This window comes from Salarias fasciatus, chromosome 11, assembly GCF_902148845.1.
Source record: "Salarias fasciatus chromosome 11, fSalaFa1.1, whole genome shotgun sequence".
NCBI lineage: Eukaryota > Metazoa > Chordata > Actinopteri > Blenniiformes > Blenniidae > Salarias > Salarias fasciatus.
In genome coordinates, this window is record NC_043755.1 from 34,885,002 (window position 1) to 34,903,172 (window position 18,171).

Sequence of the window (18,171 nt, forward strand, 5' to 3'; positions counted from 1 at the left end):
TAAGGTTGAAAAACTCCTTAATGCACCTTTAACGTGAACGCGTTACATAATCCTGTCAAAAGAAAAAAGACAATTGGTGAAACGAAAAGGGAAAAAGCAGAGAAACACACCTTCCCCAGTTAGAAAAAAACTGAAAAATTAGGATTTAGAAATTCGTATTATTCATCTTTTCAAAAAGGAAATAAGAGGCGTCACAATCCTGATCTCAAATAGAGAAAACTTTCAGTTCATATCTCAGATAGCAGACGGGACGGTCCTGACCGGCCAGAGGATTCTCTGACCATAAGACGCTGCCCTCCTGGACGTCTACAGACCGCCTGGTCCCGACGAGCCACCGATAAAACAGATCTTCAGTTTAATATCGGAGGAGGCCTCAGGAGGCGACTGGATGTTTGTCTGAACCCTCTTTGGACTCGATCCAGACAAAAAGATGCAGCCGGAAGCATCATGTCAGAAAACTGTTAAAAGAAACAGCAACGACTGATTTCTGGGGCGCGGCTCCTCCACTGTCTCCTCCTCGCCACACCAGCTTCACTCTCCAACAGACTGCCTTCTTCTGTTTGATAAGAGACGGAGGTTTAACATCCGACCAGGCTGGGAGGATTGCACAAACCCACAGAGACCTCAGGCTGACCAGCGGTACCAACTTCCAGACGTTTATGGAGAAAGAACGTAAATGATAATGGAGCTGCGTCTCCCAGCATTCCGCTCATTCTGCCGTCGACCCGCAAGAAAAAGGAAAAGGAGAAACAAACTCCGGAGCGGAGCCTGAGGCCGACGGCTCTGGAGAGACACACCTGGAATGGAAAGACTGATGCCTCAAAGCTCCTGTCCGCAGCTTTGAAAGAATGAGTTTTTTTTTAATCCAGCGTCTCGAGGCTCCGCCCTCCCTCTGCTTTCTGAGCGACCAAGCCACGCCCCTTTAGTTGCGCACGCTCATTACCCGTGGGCTGAAAACGAGCGGCTCCGGTCCGCAGCATCCTGCACGGTGAGCGGTTTACGCTGGACGTTCAGCAGACGGAGGATTTATCACCTGAGGAGCTTCCCGATGAACAGCTCACTCAATGGAACACTCATCTCAGATTTTATTTGGGGAAAAAAAGACGGAGAGTAAAGTTCCAGCCCGGCAGCTTCCTGAGGACGACGGCGCTGAAACGCCTGAAGACTCGGTCTGCTGCTGAGATCCAAACCCAGACAGACGAGCCACCGGCATCTGTTCTGGGAGACGAGAACCTTCAGACCAAAGGCCGAGATCACCTGGAGCACATCTGGCACGAACCCTGCCAGGATCAAACATCTGAATCAACAAAACTTCCACCTGGAAAGCTGATGATCCTGATTCTGAAGCAGCTAAACTGGACGGTGGATTTAAGCAGTGGACCAGCAGAGGGATCCCGTCTCACTGAGTGTTTCCAACACGGTGGATCTGAAGACTTTTCCACAGCTGACAGTGAATCCTAACCTGGAGAAGCGAGACGTGTCCACATATCTGCAGCTGAGACCTCACTGACAAACATCCCACAACGCTGAGGAGAGGGAAACCGGCTCCTGTTCTGTTGATGTTATTAACGGTAAACCAGCAGGGAAGGGACGGGATCTCGTGTCACGGGATCTGGCGAGATCGAAATGCTGCGAGATTTCTCGTCCAGTACGTCTACATGCAGGCAGTGACCCTTCTTAACTGGAACATTGACGGAATAACAGATTACATGGCGCACAGCGAGCAAAAACCCCAATATGCTCATATTCATCTTTAAAAACCCGTCGAAGGGGACATGAAATACTGTTCTGCCGTGTTCTGTCCGCAAGGAATCTCGGTCTTTTGAGTCCAGGAACTACTTGTGATCCAGTTTAATTGCTACAACGTAAATAAAATGTGCAGAAACGATGCAGCCGTGGCGTCGTCTGTGGCCGTGGTCTGGATGGGGAGACCCTGATCATGGAAACAGTAAAATCGCGTCTCGTCTCGTGGACTCAATCTTGTGAGACATCTCGTCTCGTGGAATTTGTGTCTCGTCCCACCCCCATCAACTAATAAAAACGATTTCTAGACTCTCCTCCTTGCAGCCAGAGGAGGCGCTGCAGTGCACGCTGGAGCCAGAGGGAGGAAGAGGCGGATGTAAAGCCGACGGAGGAGGAGTCCGCTGCCTCCAGCTCTCATCACTGGACAGAATTCATCTGGAGAGTGTTCTGAGGTTCGTTATCACCGCCAAAATTCAGCAAATTACAAAACAGTAAACCTGAGGACGGCGGTGCTGGAGGTTGCTGGTGCTAATCCTGCCGGGCATGTTCCTGTTCTCGCTTCCTATTGGATGATGTCGTGACTGCAATCAGACTCGTCATCACGCCAGAGACTGGGTTCACTTTTCATGCCACACACTGAGGGAGTTCACCGCCGCTCCAGACAGCCGAGACACGATTCCTGCAGATTCTACTGGCTGGTAGTGAAAAAGCATCACTAGGAAATGTCTGAATAAAGAATCTCCGACGATCACTGAATGGAAAAAATCATTCAGGACATTCATAGGATGGAACAAATGACATTTTCTTTATGATAAACTGAAGTCATGTTCCACCGGGAGGGATGCTGAAATGAAATGATTTCATTGTTTAATTCATTAAATTAACTTTAATTTATTTAATTTAATGTTCCTCCTCTGGTTCACTTCACCTGCGTTTACAAAGACTCCCCCCCCACTGCATTCTGATTGGTTGATCTGTGGTGTTTCTTCTCTGGACCTAGCAGGTCAGCGACCAGGTTCACATGCAGCTAAAGTCTGGTTTCTGAAACATCAGGAAAACCTGGTTTCCAAGCTGTAACAGACAGAGTTCCCCCTTTACAAGTCAGAGCATTCCATCAGGATCTCCCTTTCCAAACCACAGCGCACGTCGTGTTGTTCTCAGGACAAAACAGCTCTGACCGAGCGGCTCTGTGTTGCCAGGTTGGGTGGGGTTTCCGCCAAAGCAAGCTTCTTTTTGAACACGTTGGACGGGTTGATGAAATGATGATGTGTTCATGACGTGTTTTTATCATACAAATACGGTTTTAACCTGCATTTTCAACCGAGATGGAGGTTTGGGCTGCTTTCTGTTTCAGATGTTTCACAGGCTGGATTGACAGATCTGGCAACCTCCTCCACTGGCCTGCAGAGGCAGACGCTGCGGTGACTCCGTCCTGCAGACGGAACGCAGACAGAACGGTTGTTCTGCTGTTCATGATTTCTCTGCAGGCCGTACAAGTCGCCGACTTTCAGAAGGAAGCATGTGCGGCGTGCGCGCTCAGAATAACAGTTCGTATCGTGCGTTACGGGAGCCTCACGCGGACAAAAGTGAGGTGAGTTTGGCGCCTACTCGTTGCTGGACTCAAAAGACCATGATTCATTGCGGATGGGAGCATGCGCAGAGCCAGAAACAACGTTCCTAACTCGTTATCTGTTCACACGGCGGCACTTTGGAGTTTGAAAAGGAGGAACCCAGCGGTCTTTATCGGGTTTTACAAATCTGGAAAATGAGCTTTTCTGGGTTTTGGGGGTGTTTGGCGGCCACGCGCTAATTGAGGACTCAGAAGAAGTGAGCTGGCAGAAGTCTGGTTCTGTGGCGCTGGTCCTGATGGAACTCGCTTCATCTCCTGTTTTTCATGTTTTGTTCCTCTGAAAGCTGAATGTCGCTGCTGGTAAACTCCCTGGAGGTCACGACCCCGTCTGGCTGCTGCTAAATGTTCAATGTCTGTTGCTTCTGTATTGTAAAAGCAAAAATATAAAATGAAGTTTAAAAAAAAAAAGGAAATGAATCTCCTCCCCGGCTCTCTCTCTCTCTCAGCGCCGACCCACCTTCCTTCCTCAAACAGTTCTTCACAAGTTAAACAGTCAGACATAGAAGACAGACAGGTAGCTACAGAAGGTGGACAGCTGGATGTACAAGTTAGATATTGGAGAATATTTGGAACAAAAAAGTTGCCAGGCTGTGGAAACTAGACTTGCACAGACCGAGGGAATGCTGAACGGCGTGACTGAACTTCAGGTTCTATTATTGGTCGGAAAATATTCAAATCTTAAACTGCTGCCTTCATCCCCGTCCTGCAGGGCCGGCTCCTCGGCCCAGGACCTCAGAAACCTCCAGAACCAGCTCCATCCGGTCCTCAGCCTGGAGGCCAGGAACACCTGCGGGGTCTGGGCTCAAGGCCTCCGCATGCTTCTCCGTCGCAGCGACGTCGTTCCTGCGCTGAACACATCCTGTCTGCGTCAAGGGAACGCCCTCCTCTGCAACGTCACCGCCACGCCACTAGGGGGCGTGGCGGTGTCTTTGCTTCGCAATCGGCAGTCACAACAACAAAATGTACGTCTGTACCTCCGGCTTCACCTAGACAGAGATCTATAGACAGAGATCTATAGACAGAGATCTATAGACAGAGATCTATAGACTCGCTGAACTGACCGAACATATATCTGCATATATGACATATCGGACCCGGGCTGTGGAGGAGGACAGGCTGAGGGACCAGGAGGACATGTTGGTGAAACTAAGGAGCTTTTGGACGATTAAAGCCGTTTTGGGAGCGTCTCTACACGCAGCCCCGTCTGCTAGCAGTGCTAACACTGCTAGCAGTACAGCGATGTCCGCCGCTCCATTCTGGATCTAAATTTCTCCGAAGCTCTGTTGGGATCAGAGAAGCCTTCGGGGTGAGGAGATTGTTCTGCTTCATTCTATAAACAACGTGAAAGCGGACCAATCACAGCCCTCCACGTTCACGTCACCACGCGTCGCCTCGACGCGTTGTTAGGATTTTCGGGAGGTGCGGTCAAACCCTCGCGTAGGCGCTGCGTAGGGCGTGGCTGCGACGGGGAAGCATACTGAGGGACAGAGTTCAGTCCTCCAGTCCACATCAGGTTCTGCTCCAACAGTTGAAAATTGTATCTGTCCTCCTCTGGCCGACGGCGACCTTCTGATCTGGTGGAATTGGGGATTAAAGACGTTGAAGATGAGTGTTAACAGGACGTCTGCAGCGCTCAGCAGCTCTCCAGCTCTCACTTCCTGGACACCATGTCCTCAGGCTGAGTGAGACGCCACTAGATCCTCTTTTAAGGCACAACATCGCTCATTTCTGATGAGATTCAGTCCTCAGCGTGAAGACCCCTGTGGACCGAGGATCTGGGGACGATGTACCGGATGCGCTGTGGACAGACACTAGAGAGGACAGAAGTCCTCAGACTGTGCAGAGCTGGCCTTATCCAGAGGGACGGGTCCACCACATCTGCTCCAGAGTCCCGGCTCGCTCAGATTAATGAAAATGTCTCCATCAGAGACCTGAGGACCGTCCTCTCTGGAAACACTGGGACATGCCGGACAGCTGTCTGTCCCTGCAGGGAGCCAGTTCAACCACACTCCTGTGCTTCGTATGGAGTCTGTCCTCCACGTCTTCTGTCCTCCAGCCTCTAACGATGACGCCTCCACTGCCTCACACCGATCACCGGGAAGTCCAGCGAGCTGCTCACACCCGCTGGACAAGAGACGTCCTTCATACTCTAAAACTGGAAGACACGTGTCTCTCAGTGGCGGCTGGTGGTGAGATGTGTTGGGGGGCTAAAAAATGCTAGCATAACAGTGAACAGAGCTGCTACAGTAACATCGCCTATGAAACACACTTACATCAATTACAGGTACACTGAACTGTTTTAGTGCTCGACATCAACTCTCTCTCTCTCTCTCTCTCTCTCACACATTTATGCACTACAGACGTGTTCCAACCCAACTTCAGACAGCCCACAGACAGCCTGCTGCAGCTGCCTGGTGACATGTAGCCAAACGCCTTCAGTACAGCAGCTGCCCTCAGCAGAAAGCAGGCGTCACGTCCTTCAACAGGTCAGCAGCCGACCGGATCTGAGAAGAAGCTCACATCGACGCAAACAGGTTCATCACCATGTCGCTGAAGTCCGTCTCGATAGACAGCGAGGCAAGAGCATTCAATCGGTCCAAATAACTGGATTATCCAAAGCAAATCATCCACCTGGTTCATGCTGACGGCGCCACAGCTGAACTTTTTCTCCCTCCTTCCAACTCAATAGCAACCGGCAGCAGCCCCGCGGCGGCAAATCGCTGCTCCTGGTCAAGAGTCAGCGGCTGTGGGCTAACTGAAGCTAGCCCACAATGCTCAGTAAACCACGGGGGGCGGGACATGACACCTGTCAGTCACTGACAAGAAGGAAATGCAGTTATCTGCTGGGCTGTAGAAAATGGGCCCGTTCAGAGGTTCTCTGTTCTCCTTCGGACTGACTGCTGCTGCTGCTTCCTTTGGTTCATCGACACTTAAAACAATCTGTTGTAAGTTATTTAAAAAATAATTCTCTCATCTTTTTTGTGTTAGCGGTCTGTTTGTGCTGGGAGGGCTCAGCCCTGCCGGCCGTCTCTCCCAGCCGTCCCTGCGTCTCTCAGAGACGGCCGTTCCAGGACGTTCCGTCATATCTGGGTTCTGTCCTTCATCACGTTCCCTCAGAGTGTTCTAAAATCTTCTTCATTTTTATTTGTTTATTTGTTGGTCTATTCTTTGCTGCTGACTGATGTGTTGGTCGTTTCTTTTTGTTTGTGTGTTTTTGTTTTTTGTCAGGTTTTGTCTTCGTGTTGTTTCAAAAGAACGAACGGACTGAACGCTTCAGTGATTCAACACGGCCGGCCGGAAAGGCCCGAGAAACGACGTTAAAAACATCAGAACTCCTGAAGGTCAAACATCAGAACTCCTGAAGGTCAAACAGAACTCCTGAAGGTCAAACAGAACACCTGAAGGTCAAACATCAGAACTCCTGAAGGTCAAACAGAACACCTGAAGGTCAAACATCAGAACTCCTGAAGGTCAAACAGAACTCCTGAAGGTCAAACAGAACACCTGAAGGTCAAACAGAACACCTGAAGGTCAAACATCAGAACTCCTGAAGGTCAAACATCAGAACTCCTGAAGGTCAAACAGAACACCTGAAGGTCAAACATCAGAACTCCTGAAGGTCAAACAGAACTCCTGAAGGTCAAACAGAACACCTGAAGGTCAAATAGAACTCCTGAAGGTCAAACAGAACACTGAAGGTCAAACAGAACTCCTGAAGGTCAAACAGAACTCCTGAAGGTCAAACAGAACTCCTGAAGGTCAAACAGAACTCCTGAAGGTCAAACAGAACACCTGAAGGTCAGACTTAAGATCTGACCGGATCGTCCAGACCTGGATGTGGACCAGGATCTGGATCTGTACTGTACACTGACTTGGACCCAGACCTGGATCATCAGCACCATCAGAGGAACGTTCTCCTGACTCACTGGTTCCACCGAGCCATCCCCCCCCCCCCCCCCCCCCCCCCCCGGCGGGTTGGGGTTCCACTCACGTCCTCCATGAGGTACTGGGGGATCTGGGTGGTCTTGCCGGAGCCGGTCTCGCCCTCGATGACCAGGACCTGGTGCTGCTGGACGGCCTGCAGCAGGGCGTCCCGGTAGGGGAAGATGGGCAGGCTGCGGCGCACCTCCTGCATGGACTGCTGCTTCAGCTGGGCCTGGGACTGGACCGGCTCCGGGTCCTGCAGGGGGGCAGAGGGGGGGCGCTCAGAGGGGGCAGGAGGTACCCGGCCCCCCCCCGGCCCCGGCGGGCCTCACCTCCTCCCGGGTGCCCCTCATGGTGATGGCGGTGCTGACGAAGTGGATCATCTGGTCCTCCTCCAGCAGCAGCTGGTACTTCTCCCGCTCCCTCCTCGCTCCCTGCTCGCGCTCCTCTCTCGCCCCGAAGCGTAGCGCGGCGGTCCTCAGGCGGTCCTCCTCCCAGCGGCCCTGCTCGCCCCCCGGCTCCGGGGGGGCCTCGTCCAGGTCCAGGTCCCTCTGGGGACCTCCTGCGGGTGGATGAGGAAGGAGCTCAGCCCGGCCGGCCCCGGTCCGGTCCAGCAGGGGCAGCAGAACCGAGAACCCGGGACTGAAGAGCCCAAGAGCCACCCCCACCCCCCCTCAGGCAGAGGGCCAGGACCAGACCAAGAGGACCGGCCCCCACGGGCAGCTGCCCCCCCAGCATCCAGCCAGTACCCGAGACCCGGGCCCGGGTATCAGGTGTCTGGTCGTGTTAAGGCCTCAGTGTGCTCCCCCGTCGCCGCCACGGCGTTCCTACTCCGGCAGCCGCCGCCGCCACTGAAACACATCTGCTTCTGCGTCAAGGGAACGCCCTCCTCTGCAGTTCCACCGCCAAGCCGCGAGCAGTCACAACAACGCAGCTTCAGTAGCTCCGGCTTTACCGAGACATAGACCTGTAGACATAGACCATAGACCTGTAGACATAGACCTACAGACATAGACCTACAGACATAGACCTGTAGACATAGACCTGTAGAATAGACCTATAGACATAGACCTATAGACATAGACCTACAGACATAGACCTATAGACATAGACCTGTAGACATAGACCTGTAGACATACACCTGTAGACATAGACCTGTAGACATAGACCTATAGACATAGACCTACAGACATAGACCTATAGACATAGACCTGTAGACATAGACCTGTAGACATAGACCTACAGACATAGACCTATAGACATAGACCTGTAGACATAGACCTGTAGACATAGACCTACAGACATAGACCTATAGACATAGACCTGTAGACATAGACCTACAGACATAGACCTGTAGACATAGACCTACAGACATAGACCTATAGACATAGACCTGTAGACATAGACCTACAGACATAGACCTGTAGACATAGACCTACAGACATAGACCTATAGACATAGACCTGTAGACATAGACCTACAGACATAGACCTATAGACATAGACCTGTAGACATAGACCTACAGACATAGACCTACAGACATAGACCTGTAGACATAGACCTATAGACATAGACCTACAGACATACATATCTAGACACGCTGCACTTACCGAACATATATCTGATATATGACATATCCGGTGTGTGTGTGTGTGTGTGTGTGTGTGTGTGTGTGTGTGTTTGATTGGGTGCGTACGTGCGTATGTCTGTGTGTGTGTGTGTGTGTGTTTGATTGGGTGCGTACGTGCGTATGTCTGTGTGTCCGTCTCTCTTGTGATTAGACCCGGTGACAGACGGACGAGCAACACTGTAACTAATCGCCATTTAATTTATTTTATTTTGAAAATTGACCGGATTCTATCGCCTTGTCTGTTTCCGACTTCCTGTCTGGTCCGATCTGCTTGATCCAGCTTGACAGTCGGCGCTCTCGACGCTCGCGTGCCAAACAGAGCGAAGCGGTGCGGCGCCGCCCTGCGCGTTGTGTGCGGTGATAGGTTCACATGGGAGGCCATCAGAAGCACCGTGCGCGGCGCTACCGCGTCCAGTGCGTTCGGGCCGTCAAAGCCGTTTTAGGAGCGGCTATACACAGAGCCCCTTCTGCTAACAGTGCTAACACTGCTAACTGCTAACAGTATAGCGATGTGCGCCGCTCCATTTGGATCTAAATTTCTCCCGAAGTTCTGTTGGGATCAGAAAAGCCTTCGGGGTGAGTTCCACTTCATTCTATAAACATGCGAAAGCGGACCAATCACAGCCCTCGACGTTCACGTCACCACGCGTCGTCTCGACGCGAAGTCACGATTTTTGGGAGGCGCACGTCAAGCCCCGGCGTAGCCCGTCGTAGGGCTATGGCGTAGACGTCGTAGGAACTCCGTCGCGGCGACGGTGGAGCATACTGAGGCCTTTAGAGAACTCTGTGTAATTAAGACTGAGGGGCGAGCCCCACAAGCCCAGGACCCCCAGTCACTCAGGAGCCCCCGTCACTCAGGAGCCCCCCGTCACCCAGGAGCCCCCCCGTCACCCAGGAGCCCCCCCGTCACTCAGGAGCGCCCCGTCACCCAGGAGCCCCCCGTCACTCAGGAGCCCCCCCGCCACCCATCACCCAGGAGCCCCCCGTCACTCAGGAGCCCCCGTCACCCAGGAGCCCCCCGTCACTCAGGAGCGCCCTGTCACTCAGGAGCCCCCCGTCACCCAGGAGCCCCCCCGCCACCCGCCACCCAGGAGCCCCCCGTCACTCAGGAGCCCCCCGTCACCCAGGAGCCCCCCGCCACCCGTTACCCAGGAGCCCCCGTCACTCAGGAGCCCCCCGTCACCCAGGAGCCCCCCCGCCACCCGTTACCCAGGAGCCCCCGTCACTCAGGAGCCCCCCGTCACCCAGGAGCCCCCCCGCCACCCGTTACCCAGGAGCCCCCGTCACCCAGGAGCCCCCCGCCACCCGTTACCCAGGAGCCCCCCCGCCACCGTCACCCAGGAGCCCCCCGTCACTCAGGAGCCCCCCCCGCCACCCGTTACCCAGAAGCCCCCCGCCACCCGTCACCCAGGAGCCCCCCGTCACTCCGGAGCCCCCGCCACCTGTCACCCAGGAGCCCCCCGTCACTCAGGAGCCCCCCGTCACTCCGGAGCCCCCCCCCCCGTCACCCAGGAGCCCCCGTCACCCAGGAGCCCCCCGTCACTCCGGAGCCCCCCCCCCCGTCACCCAGGAGCCCCCGTCACCCAGGAGCCCCCCGTCACTCCGGAGCCCCCCCCCCGTCACCCAGGAGCCCCCCGTCACCCAGGAGCCCCCGTCACTCCGGACCCCCCCGGCCCGGGCCGGACCCCACCTTGCTGCGGTTCTCCCGGGGCATGTAGTAGCGGTTGCGGCGCTCCTCCTGCTCCCGGGCGCCGGCCCTCTTGTAGTCCTGGGCCAGGTCCCGCAGGGTCCTCTTGTACTCCAGATCCTTCTGCTCGCGGGCTGTCAGGGCCGCGGAGGAGAACAGGTACTCCTCGTCCTGGATCTCCGCCTCCAGGTCCTCCAGCTTCTCCTGCTCCCGCTTCTTCAGGTACTCCCAGCGGGACACCTCCCGGAGCCGGGGGAGCTAACACACACCACAACACACACACCACAACACACACCACAACACACACACACACCACAACACACACACCACACCACACCACAACACACCACAACACACCACAACACACACACCACAACACCACACACACACAACACACACCACACCACAACACACACACACACACACAACACACACACACACCACAACACACACACACACACCAAACACACACACACCACAACACACACACACCGCAACACACACACACACACCACAACACACACACACACCACAACACAACAACAACACACACACACCACACACACACAACACACCACACAAACACACACACAACAACACCACACCACAACACACACACACACCACACAACACACACCACACACACAGACAGACACACACACCACACACACACCACACACACACCACACCACACAACACACACCACACACACACACACACAGACACACACACACCACACACACACACACACCACCACACAGACACACCACACACACACACACACACACACACAGATACAGTCAACCCTTAGAGCGGGGGGGGGACACTGCAGCATTCCAGCTGCTGCAGGAGAACGTTCCTCAGGTTCCCCTGAGGTTCCTCTGAGGTTCCTCTCAGGTTCCTCAGGTTCCTCTCAGGTTCTCAGGTTCCTCTGAGGTTCCTCTCAGGTTCCCCTGAGGTTCCTCTCAGGTTCCTCAGGTTCCCCTGAGGTTCCTCTCAGGTTCCTCAGGTTCCCTGAGGTTCCTCAGGTTCCTCTCAGGTTCCTCAGGTTCCTCTCAGGTTCCCCTGAGGTTCCTCAGGTTCCTCTCAGGTTCTCACCATGTTCTTCTGGTCGTCCTCGGCCATCTTCAGCCTCTTCTGGGCCTCTTCGTAGGCCTGCAGGTCCAGAGGGCAGAGGTCAGCAGGAGAACCAGACTGAGCCAGAACCCCCCCCAGAAGCCCCCGGCACCACCTTCTTGTCCGTCCTCTCGGCGATGTTCCGGGTCCGGTCCTTGTCCTTCTGTCTCACTCTCTGGGCGAAGGCGTCTCGCTCCTCGAGGTCCTGCAGACGCCGACGCTCCTCCTCCTCCCACTCCTCCTCCTCCTCTCCTCCTCCTCGTCCCGGTTCTCCTGTTTGGGGACGGAGCGCGGTTCCGTCCTGAAGGGAGACAGATCGTGCTGAGAGACGTCCAGAAGACCTCCGGTCTCGGCTGACAGAGTAACAGAGAACCTGGACGGAGCTTCGTCCTCGCTGGACGACGGAAGGTCGGTCTTCTGTCTGAAGTTCTTCCTCTTCTTCAACGTTCTCCGTCTCTGCTGGTCTTCGTCTTCTTCCCGGGTCTGTCCTGCTGGACGCCGTCCGTCTCCTCCTCGCTGTCCTCCAGCAGGGTGTACGTTCGGTTCTTCCGGTCCATCTCTATGGCCTGACGCTCCAGAGCCCGAGACGGCTTCTCCGCAGCCTGCTGCCGGGGAACCTGAGAGAACAGGGGAACATGAGAACTGAGAGACCCTCAGAGAACCTGAGAGACCCCTCAGAGAACCTGAGAGACCCTCAGAGAACCTGAGAGACCTCAGAGAACTGAGCTCACAGCAGGACTGCGGCGCTCCGCTCGGCTGCTCTGGCTCCCGGTACCACAGACTTACCGGCGACCACACGGGACACGACCGTCAGAGCCTGTAGAACCTGCGGAGGCGCGGTACCGACGGAGCGGTGTGTCTGGACACTCGGACCGCTCCGCAGCCTCGGGCCGACGCCGGCCGGACCCGCCGGCCTGCGCAGCAGGGTTTCCTGTCGCCGGCCCTCTGGGGGGCGCCGGAGGCGGTGCGAGAGGAAGCAGAAGCGCGGCCGTCGGGGCGGGCTCACAGCTAAGCTAAAGGCTAACCCCTTCCGATCGCCGCTTCCATCCGTCCTGCTCGCAGATGTTCGCTCCCTGGAAACAAAGCTGGACGACCGGAAGCTGGATTTAACCCCCAAACGGGAGATGAGGGACTGCTGCGTCCTCATCATCACAGACGAGCCTAAACTCGTCCGTCCCCGATGCAGCCGTCAGCTGGACGGGCGAAACGGGACAGGTAACCCCGTGGGTGGCGTCTGTATTTACACTGATAACAGCTGGTGTAAAAAACTTTTCTACTTCTTCTGGTAGAAAACAGAACAAACAGTGAAGTAGTCATTATACGCTTCAGAAGGATGAACGGTTTTGTTCTTCGGTCACTGCAGTAAATTCAAATGACTCCAAAATGGCTGAAAACAGCTGTACGACTGGAGCAGCTTTGTGTTGCCAGATTGGGCGGGTTTCTGCCAAATCAAGCGTCTTTTTTGAACACGGTACGGAGTTGATGAAATGATTATGTGTTTATGAAGTGTTTTTTTAAATCATACAAATACAGTGTTAACGTGCATTTTCACCGAGACGGCGGTTTGGCTGCGTCCTATTGAGGGTAACGGGTTTATGGTGGGAGATCAACAGATCTGGCAACCTCCTCCAGCGGACTGCAGAGGCACAACAGACGGTGCTGCGGTGGTTCCGTTCTGTAGACGGAACGCAGCCAGAAGAACGGTGGTTCTGTTGTACGTGATTTTCTGCAGACCGTACACATCGCCGATTTTCAGAAGGAAGAGCGGCTCTCCTCTCCGCCGTGCTGGATGAGCGCTCAGAGTAACAGTTGGTGTCGTGCACTACGGAAGCCTCACGTGGACAAAAGTGCAGCAAACGAGGAAAGCTGGCTGGACCCGGGTAGCGATCGTGTTTCTCACCGCTGTAGATGGAGCCGGGGTCGACCTCCGACCTCCTCCTGGAAGCGGCCCCGCCCCGGCTCCACCCAAAAGTAGGTCGACCCAACGTGAAAAACGCGTCACAGCCGTGGCTCCCGGCTCCTCCTCGTCAGTTATGTCGAGACAAATGCTTTGGTGTGGACACAGCCTGAGACGCAGACCCTCCCGCCTCCCTCGGGAGTTTGACTGTGTTATCGTCACGGCGGTCTGCATCGCTCCCAGTGCGAACACCAACCTAGCGCTGAGCGCTCCACCGTACCGTCAGTGACCTGCAGTCCACACGTCCCCACGGTGTCTTCATTGTTTCTGGGGACTTTAACCGAGCCGACTGAGACTGCTCTGCCGAACTTCTACCGACATGTGGATTTTGCTACCAGAGGGGGGGACACACTGGACTTGGTTTACTCCAACATCAAGAAGGGGGGACACACTGGACTTGGTTTACTCCAACATCAAGAAGGGGGGGACACACTGGACTTGGTTTACTCCAACATCAAGAAGGGGGGGACACACTGGACTTGGTTTACTCCACATCAAGAAGGGGGGACACACTGGACTTGGTTTACTCCAACATCAAGAAGGGGGGACACACTGGACTGGTTTACTCCAACATCAAGAAGGGGGGGACACACTGGACTTGGTTTACTCCAACATCAAGAAGGGGGGACACACTGGACTTGGTTTACTCCAACATCAAGAAGGGGGGACACACTGGACTTGGTTTACTCCAACATCAAGAAGGGGGGGACACACTGGACTTGGTTTACTCAACATCAAGAAGGGGGGGACACACTGGACTTGGTTTACCTCCAACATCAAGAAGGGGGGACACACTGGACTTGGTTTACTCCAACATCAAGAAGGGGGGACACACTGGACTTGGTTTACTCCAACATCAAGAAGGGGGGGACACACTGGACTTGGTTTACTCCAACATCAAGAACTCCTTCAGAGCCCCCCCCACCCACGGCTCATCAGACCATCTCTCAGTCCTGCTGACCCCTGCTGACCAGAGAAAACACCGCGGAGCGAGGTGGGGAGGCCGGAGGGAGCCACGTCTGCTCTGCAGGACCGCTCTGGATCCGGACTGGACCGTGTTTCAGAGAGGCGCTGCTGAAGAGAAAACCGTCACATCAACGTGGAAGAGACGCTGGCTCTGTGTCTACATACATCCACTGAGCATGCAGGAGGCCACGCCACCAAGACCACCGTCCACCCGGACAATCGGAAACCTTGGATCAACCAGGAGGTGCGGGCGAGGCTTCAGGAGCAAAATGCTGCATTCAAGTCAGGTGACAGGGGGGCACTGAGATCAGCGAGGGCCGACCTGAACCGGGCCGTCAGGGTCACAAAGTCACCCACAGCCAGGAGATCCAGGCTTCTTCCAGGACCCTGGTAACACCAGACCGCTGTGGCACCAGGACTGTCACTGACTGCAGAACAGCATCTCCCCCTCTGCAAGACCACATCGGCTTCCTCAGAGAGCTCAGTAACTTCTTCAGAAGGTCTGAAGCCCTCAACCCCCCCCAACTGAGACTGGATCCTCGGCGTGTTGAGACCCTGGGGAAAGTGAATGTACGGAAAGCTGCAGGTTCTGATCACATCCCTGGACGAGTGGTCAGGACTGTCTGATCAGCTGGACCAGGCTGTGCCCCCCCGGACCAGGCTGTGTTCCCCCCCTGGACCAGGCTGTGGTCCCTCCCGGACCAGGCTGTGGTCCCTCCCTGGACCAGGCTGTGGTCCCCCCGGACCAGGCTGTGGTCCCCCCCGGACCAGGCTGTGGTCCCTCCCTGGACCAGGCTGTGATCCCTCCCTGGACCAGGCTGTGGTCCCTCCCTGGACCAGGCTGTGGTCCCCCCCGGACCAGGCTGTGGTCCCTCCCTGGACCAGGCTGTGATCCCTCCCTGGACCAGGCTGTGATCCCTCCCTGGACCAGGCTGTGGTCCCTCCCTGGACCAGGCTGTGATCCCTCCCTGGACCAGGCTGTGGTCCCTCCCTGGACCAGGCTGTGGTCCCCCCCGGACCAGGCTGTGGTCCCCCCCTGGACCAGGCTGTGGTCCCTCCCTGGACCAGGCTGTGGTCCCTCCCTGGACCAGGCTGTGGTCCCCCAGGTTTCAAGTCCTCCACCATCATCCCAGTGCTGAAGAACCTGCTGTCTCCTGTCTGAAGTTCTGAACGCCTTCCGCCCCGTCACTCACTCCCATCTCCATGAAGTGCTTCCAAAGGCTGATCAAGGACTCCATCATTCCTAAAGGATACACGTTCCTCAGGAACCCATGAAGTTAGCTGTGGGGTTCCCCAAGGCTCAGTTTTAGGTCCCATCATTTTTAACCTCTACATGCTTCCTCTGGGGGGCGTCATCAGGAGACACAGCATCAGTCTCCACAGTTACTCTGATGATACTCTGCTGTTCATCAGTCTCCATAGTAGGGCTGGGTTAAAGCTCGGGTTGGTGATCTTGGAAAACTAGCGTTAGCATGTAGCATCTCCCAAGGCTCCGCCCAGCTAGCTCGCCCAGCTCCCACCCCATTGGAGGAGCTCCGTTGGGAGCGGAGACGCGGAGACGTTCACGGCGCGTGCGGTGCGCGCGGCACTTCCGCGTCCAGTGCGTTCCTGGCGTAACCTGTCCTCAGCGCTTCGTTTCTTCGTTCTTCTTTATTTGCACAACGCCAAGGTATGGCGCACTGAACGGTGAGCAAACCCCCAAACATTCTTCTCCGCCGTTCTGCAACGGCGCTCCGTCCTTCTCCATGCGCACTGAACCAGGGTCAGTGCACGCGTACATGCACGCGCAGGGGGCAGGTCGAACGGCGAAGGGATTTGATTGGTTTAAAAAAAGGTGTCCCCTCAAGACTATTGGTTGCTGTCTTTCCCCTGACTTGCTGCTACTCGATGCCGCCGGCATTTTTTGATTCTGAAAACGACGCATCGACGTGCAGTTTTTGCGTCAACGTATTTTTTGCGTCGACGACGTCGACGCGTCGTCCCAGCCCTACTCCATAGTTACCCTGATGACGCTCAGCTGTTCATCAGTCTCCATCATTACTGATACTCAGCTGTTCATCAGTCTCCATCATTACTGATACTCAGCTGTTCATCAGTCTCCATAGTTACTGATGATGCTCAGCTGTTCATCAGTATCCATAGTTACTCTGATGAGCCTCAGCTGTTCATCAGTCTCCATAGTTACTGATGATCCTCAGCTGTTCATCAGTCTCCATAGTTACTGATGATACTCAGCTGTTCATCAGTCTCCATAGTTACTGATGCTCAGCTGTTCAACAGTTTCCATAGTTACTCTGACGATGCTCAGCTTTTCATCAGTCTCCATAATTACTCTGATGATGCTCAGCTGTTCAGTCTCCATAGTTACTCTGATGACGCTTAGTTGTTCAGTTTCCATAGTTACTCTGATGATACTCAGCTGTTCATCAGTCTCTATAGTTACTGATGATAATCAGCTGTTCATCAGTCTCCATAGTTAATGATGATGCTCAGCTGTTCATCCAGTATCCACAGTTACTGATGATGCTCAGCTGTTCATCAGTCTCCATAGTTAATGATGATGCTCAGCTGTTCATCAGTATCCATAGTTACTGATGATGCTCAGCTGTTCATCAGTTTCCATAGTTACTCTGATGATACTCAGCTGTTCATCAGTCTCCATAGTTACTCTGATGATGCTCAGCTGTTCATCAGTTTCCATAGTTACTGATGATGCTCAGCTGTTCAGTTTCATAGTTACCGATGATTACTCAGCTGTTCAGTTACCATAGTTACTGATGATACTCAGCTGTTCATCAGTCTCCATAGTTACTGATGATCCTCAGCTGTTCATCAGTCTCCATAGTTACTGATGATCCTCAGCTGTTCATCAGTCTCCATAGTTACTGATGATCCTCAGCTGTTCATTCAGTTTCCATAGTTACTCTGATGATACTCAGCTGTTCATCAGTCTCCATAGTTACTGAGATGCTCAGCTGTTCATCAGTTTACATAGTTACTCTGATGATGCTCAGCTGTTCGTGGTCGTGTCTCCTGGTGACTCAGGACCAATAGAAACTCTTTATCTGGACCTCAGAAATCCAGTCCTGGATGTCAGTGAATTTCCTGCGCTCCACCAGAACCGGACTGAGGTTCTAGTTTTGGTCTTAAGGTCAGAGAGAGAACACTGTTCATGATTGATTGATTGGTGCCGGTCTGGTCCTGGTCTGGAACTGGTCTAGTACTGGTCTGATGTGATGGTAGTATGATCCTGGTGTATATGATTGCTTGTCTGGTCAGATGGTGGTCCGGTCCTCATCTTGTGTGGTCCTAGTCTGGTGTGGTCTGGTCTGGTTCTGACACGGTCCCGGCCTGGTGGTCTCACCTTGCCGTACAGCTCCGTGGCGAAGGCAATGACGTTGTGGTCCATGTGGACGGTCCCGGTGTCCTTGCAGGCGGGACAGGAAGTCCTCTGGACTGGACGCCCTGCGGGCCACGCCGATCAGGAACTGAGACACGTGGCGGTCGCTCAAACCCAG

At 54.5% G+C, this 18,171-nt stretch overlaps 1 protein-coding gene across 1 annotated transcript in view; it reads right to left on the reverse strand.

The window, feature by feature from the left end:
* Nucleotides 1-18,171, reverse strand: part of dhx16 (DEAH (Asp-Glu-Ala-His) box polypeptide 16) — a 54,281-nt gene that overhangs the window by 22,488 nt on the left and 13,622 nt on the right. The window contains 9 exon segments of the mRNA XM_030103508.1: nucleotides 7,365-7,553; nucleotides 7,630-7,859; nucleotides 10,593-10,872; nucleotides 11,713-11,769; nucleotides 11,846-12,003; nucleotides 12,072-12,168; nucleotides 12,171-12,347; nucleotides 18,018-18,080; nucleotides 18,082-18,171. The exon segment at nucleotides 18,082-18,171 is cut by the window's right edge and continues 50 nt beyond it. Of these exon segments, the coding sequence (XP_029959368.1) occupies nucleotides 7,365-7,553; nucleotides 7,630-7,859; nucleotides 10,593-10,872; nucleotides 11,713-11,769; nucleotides 11,846-12,003; nucleotides 12,072-12,168; nucleotides 12,171-12,347; nucleotides 18,018-18,080; nucleotides 18,082-18,171 (1,341 nt within the window).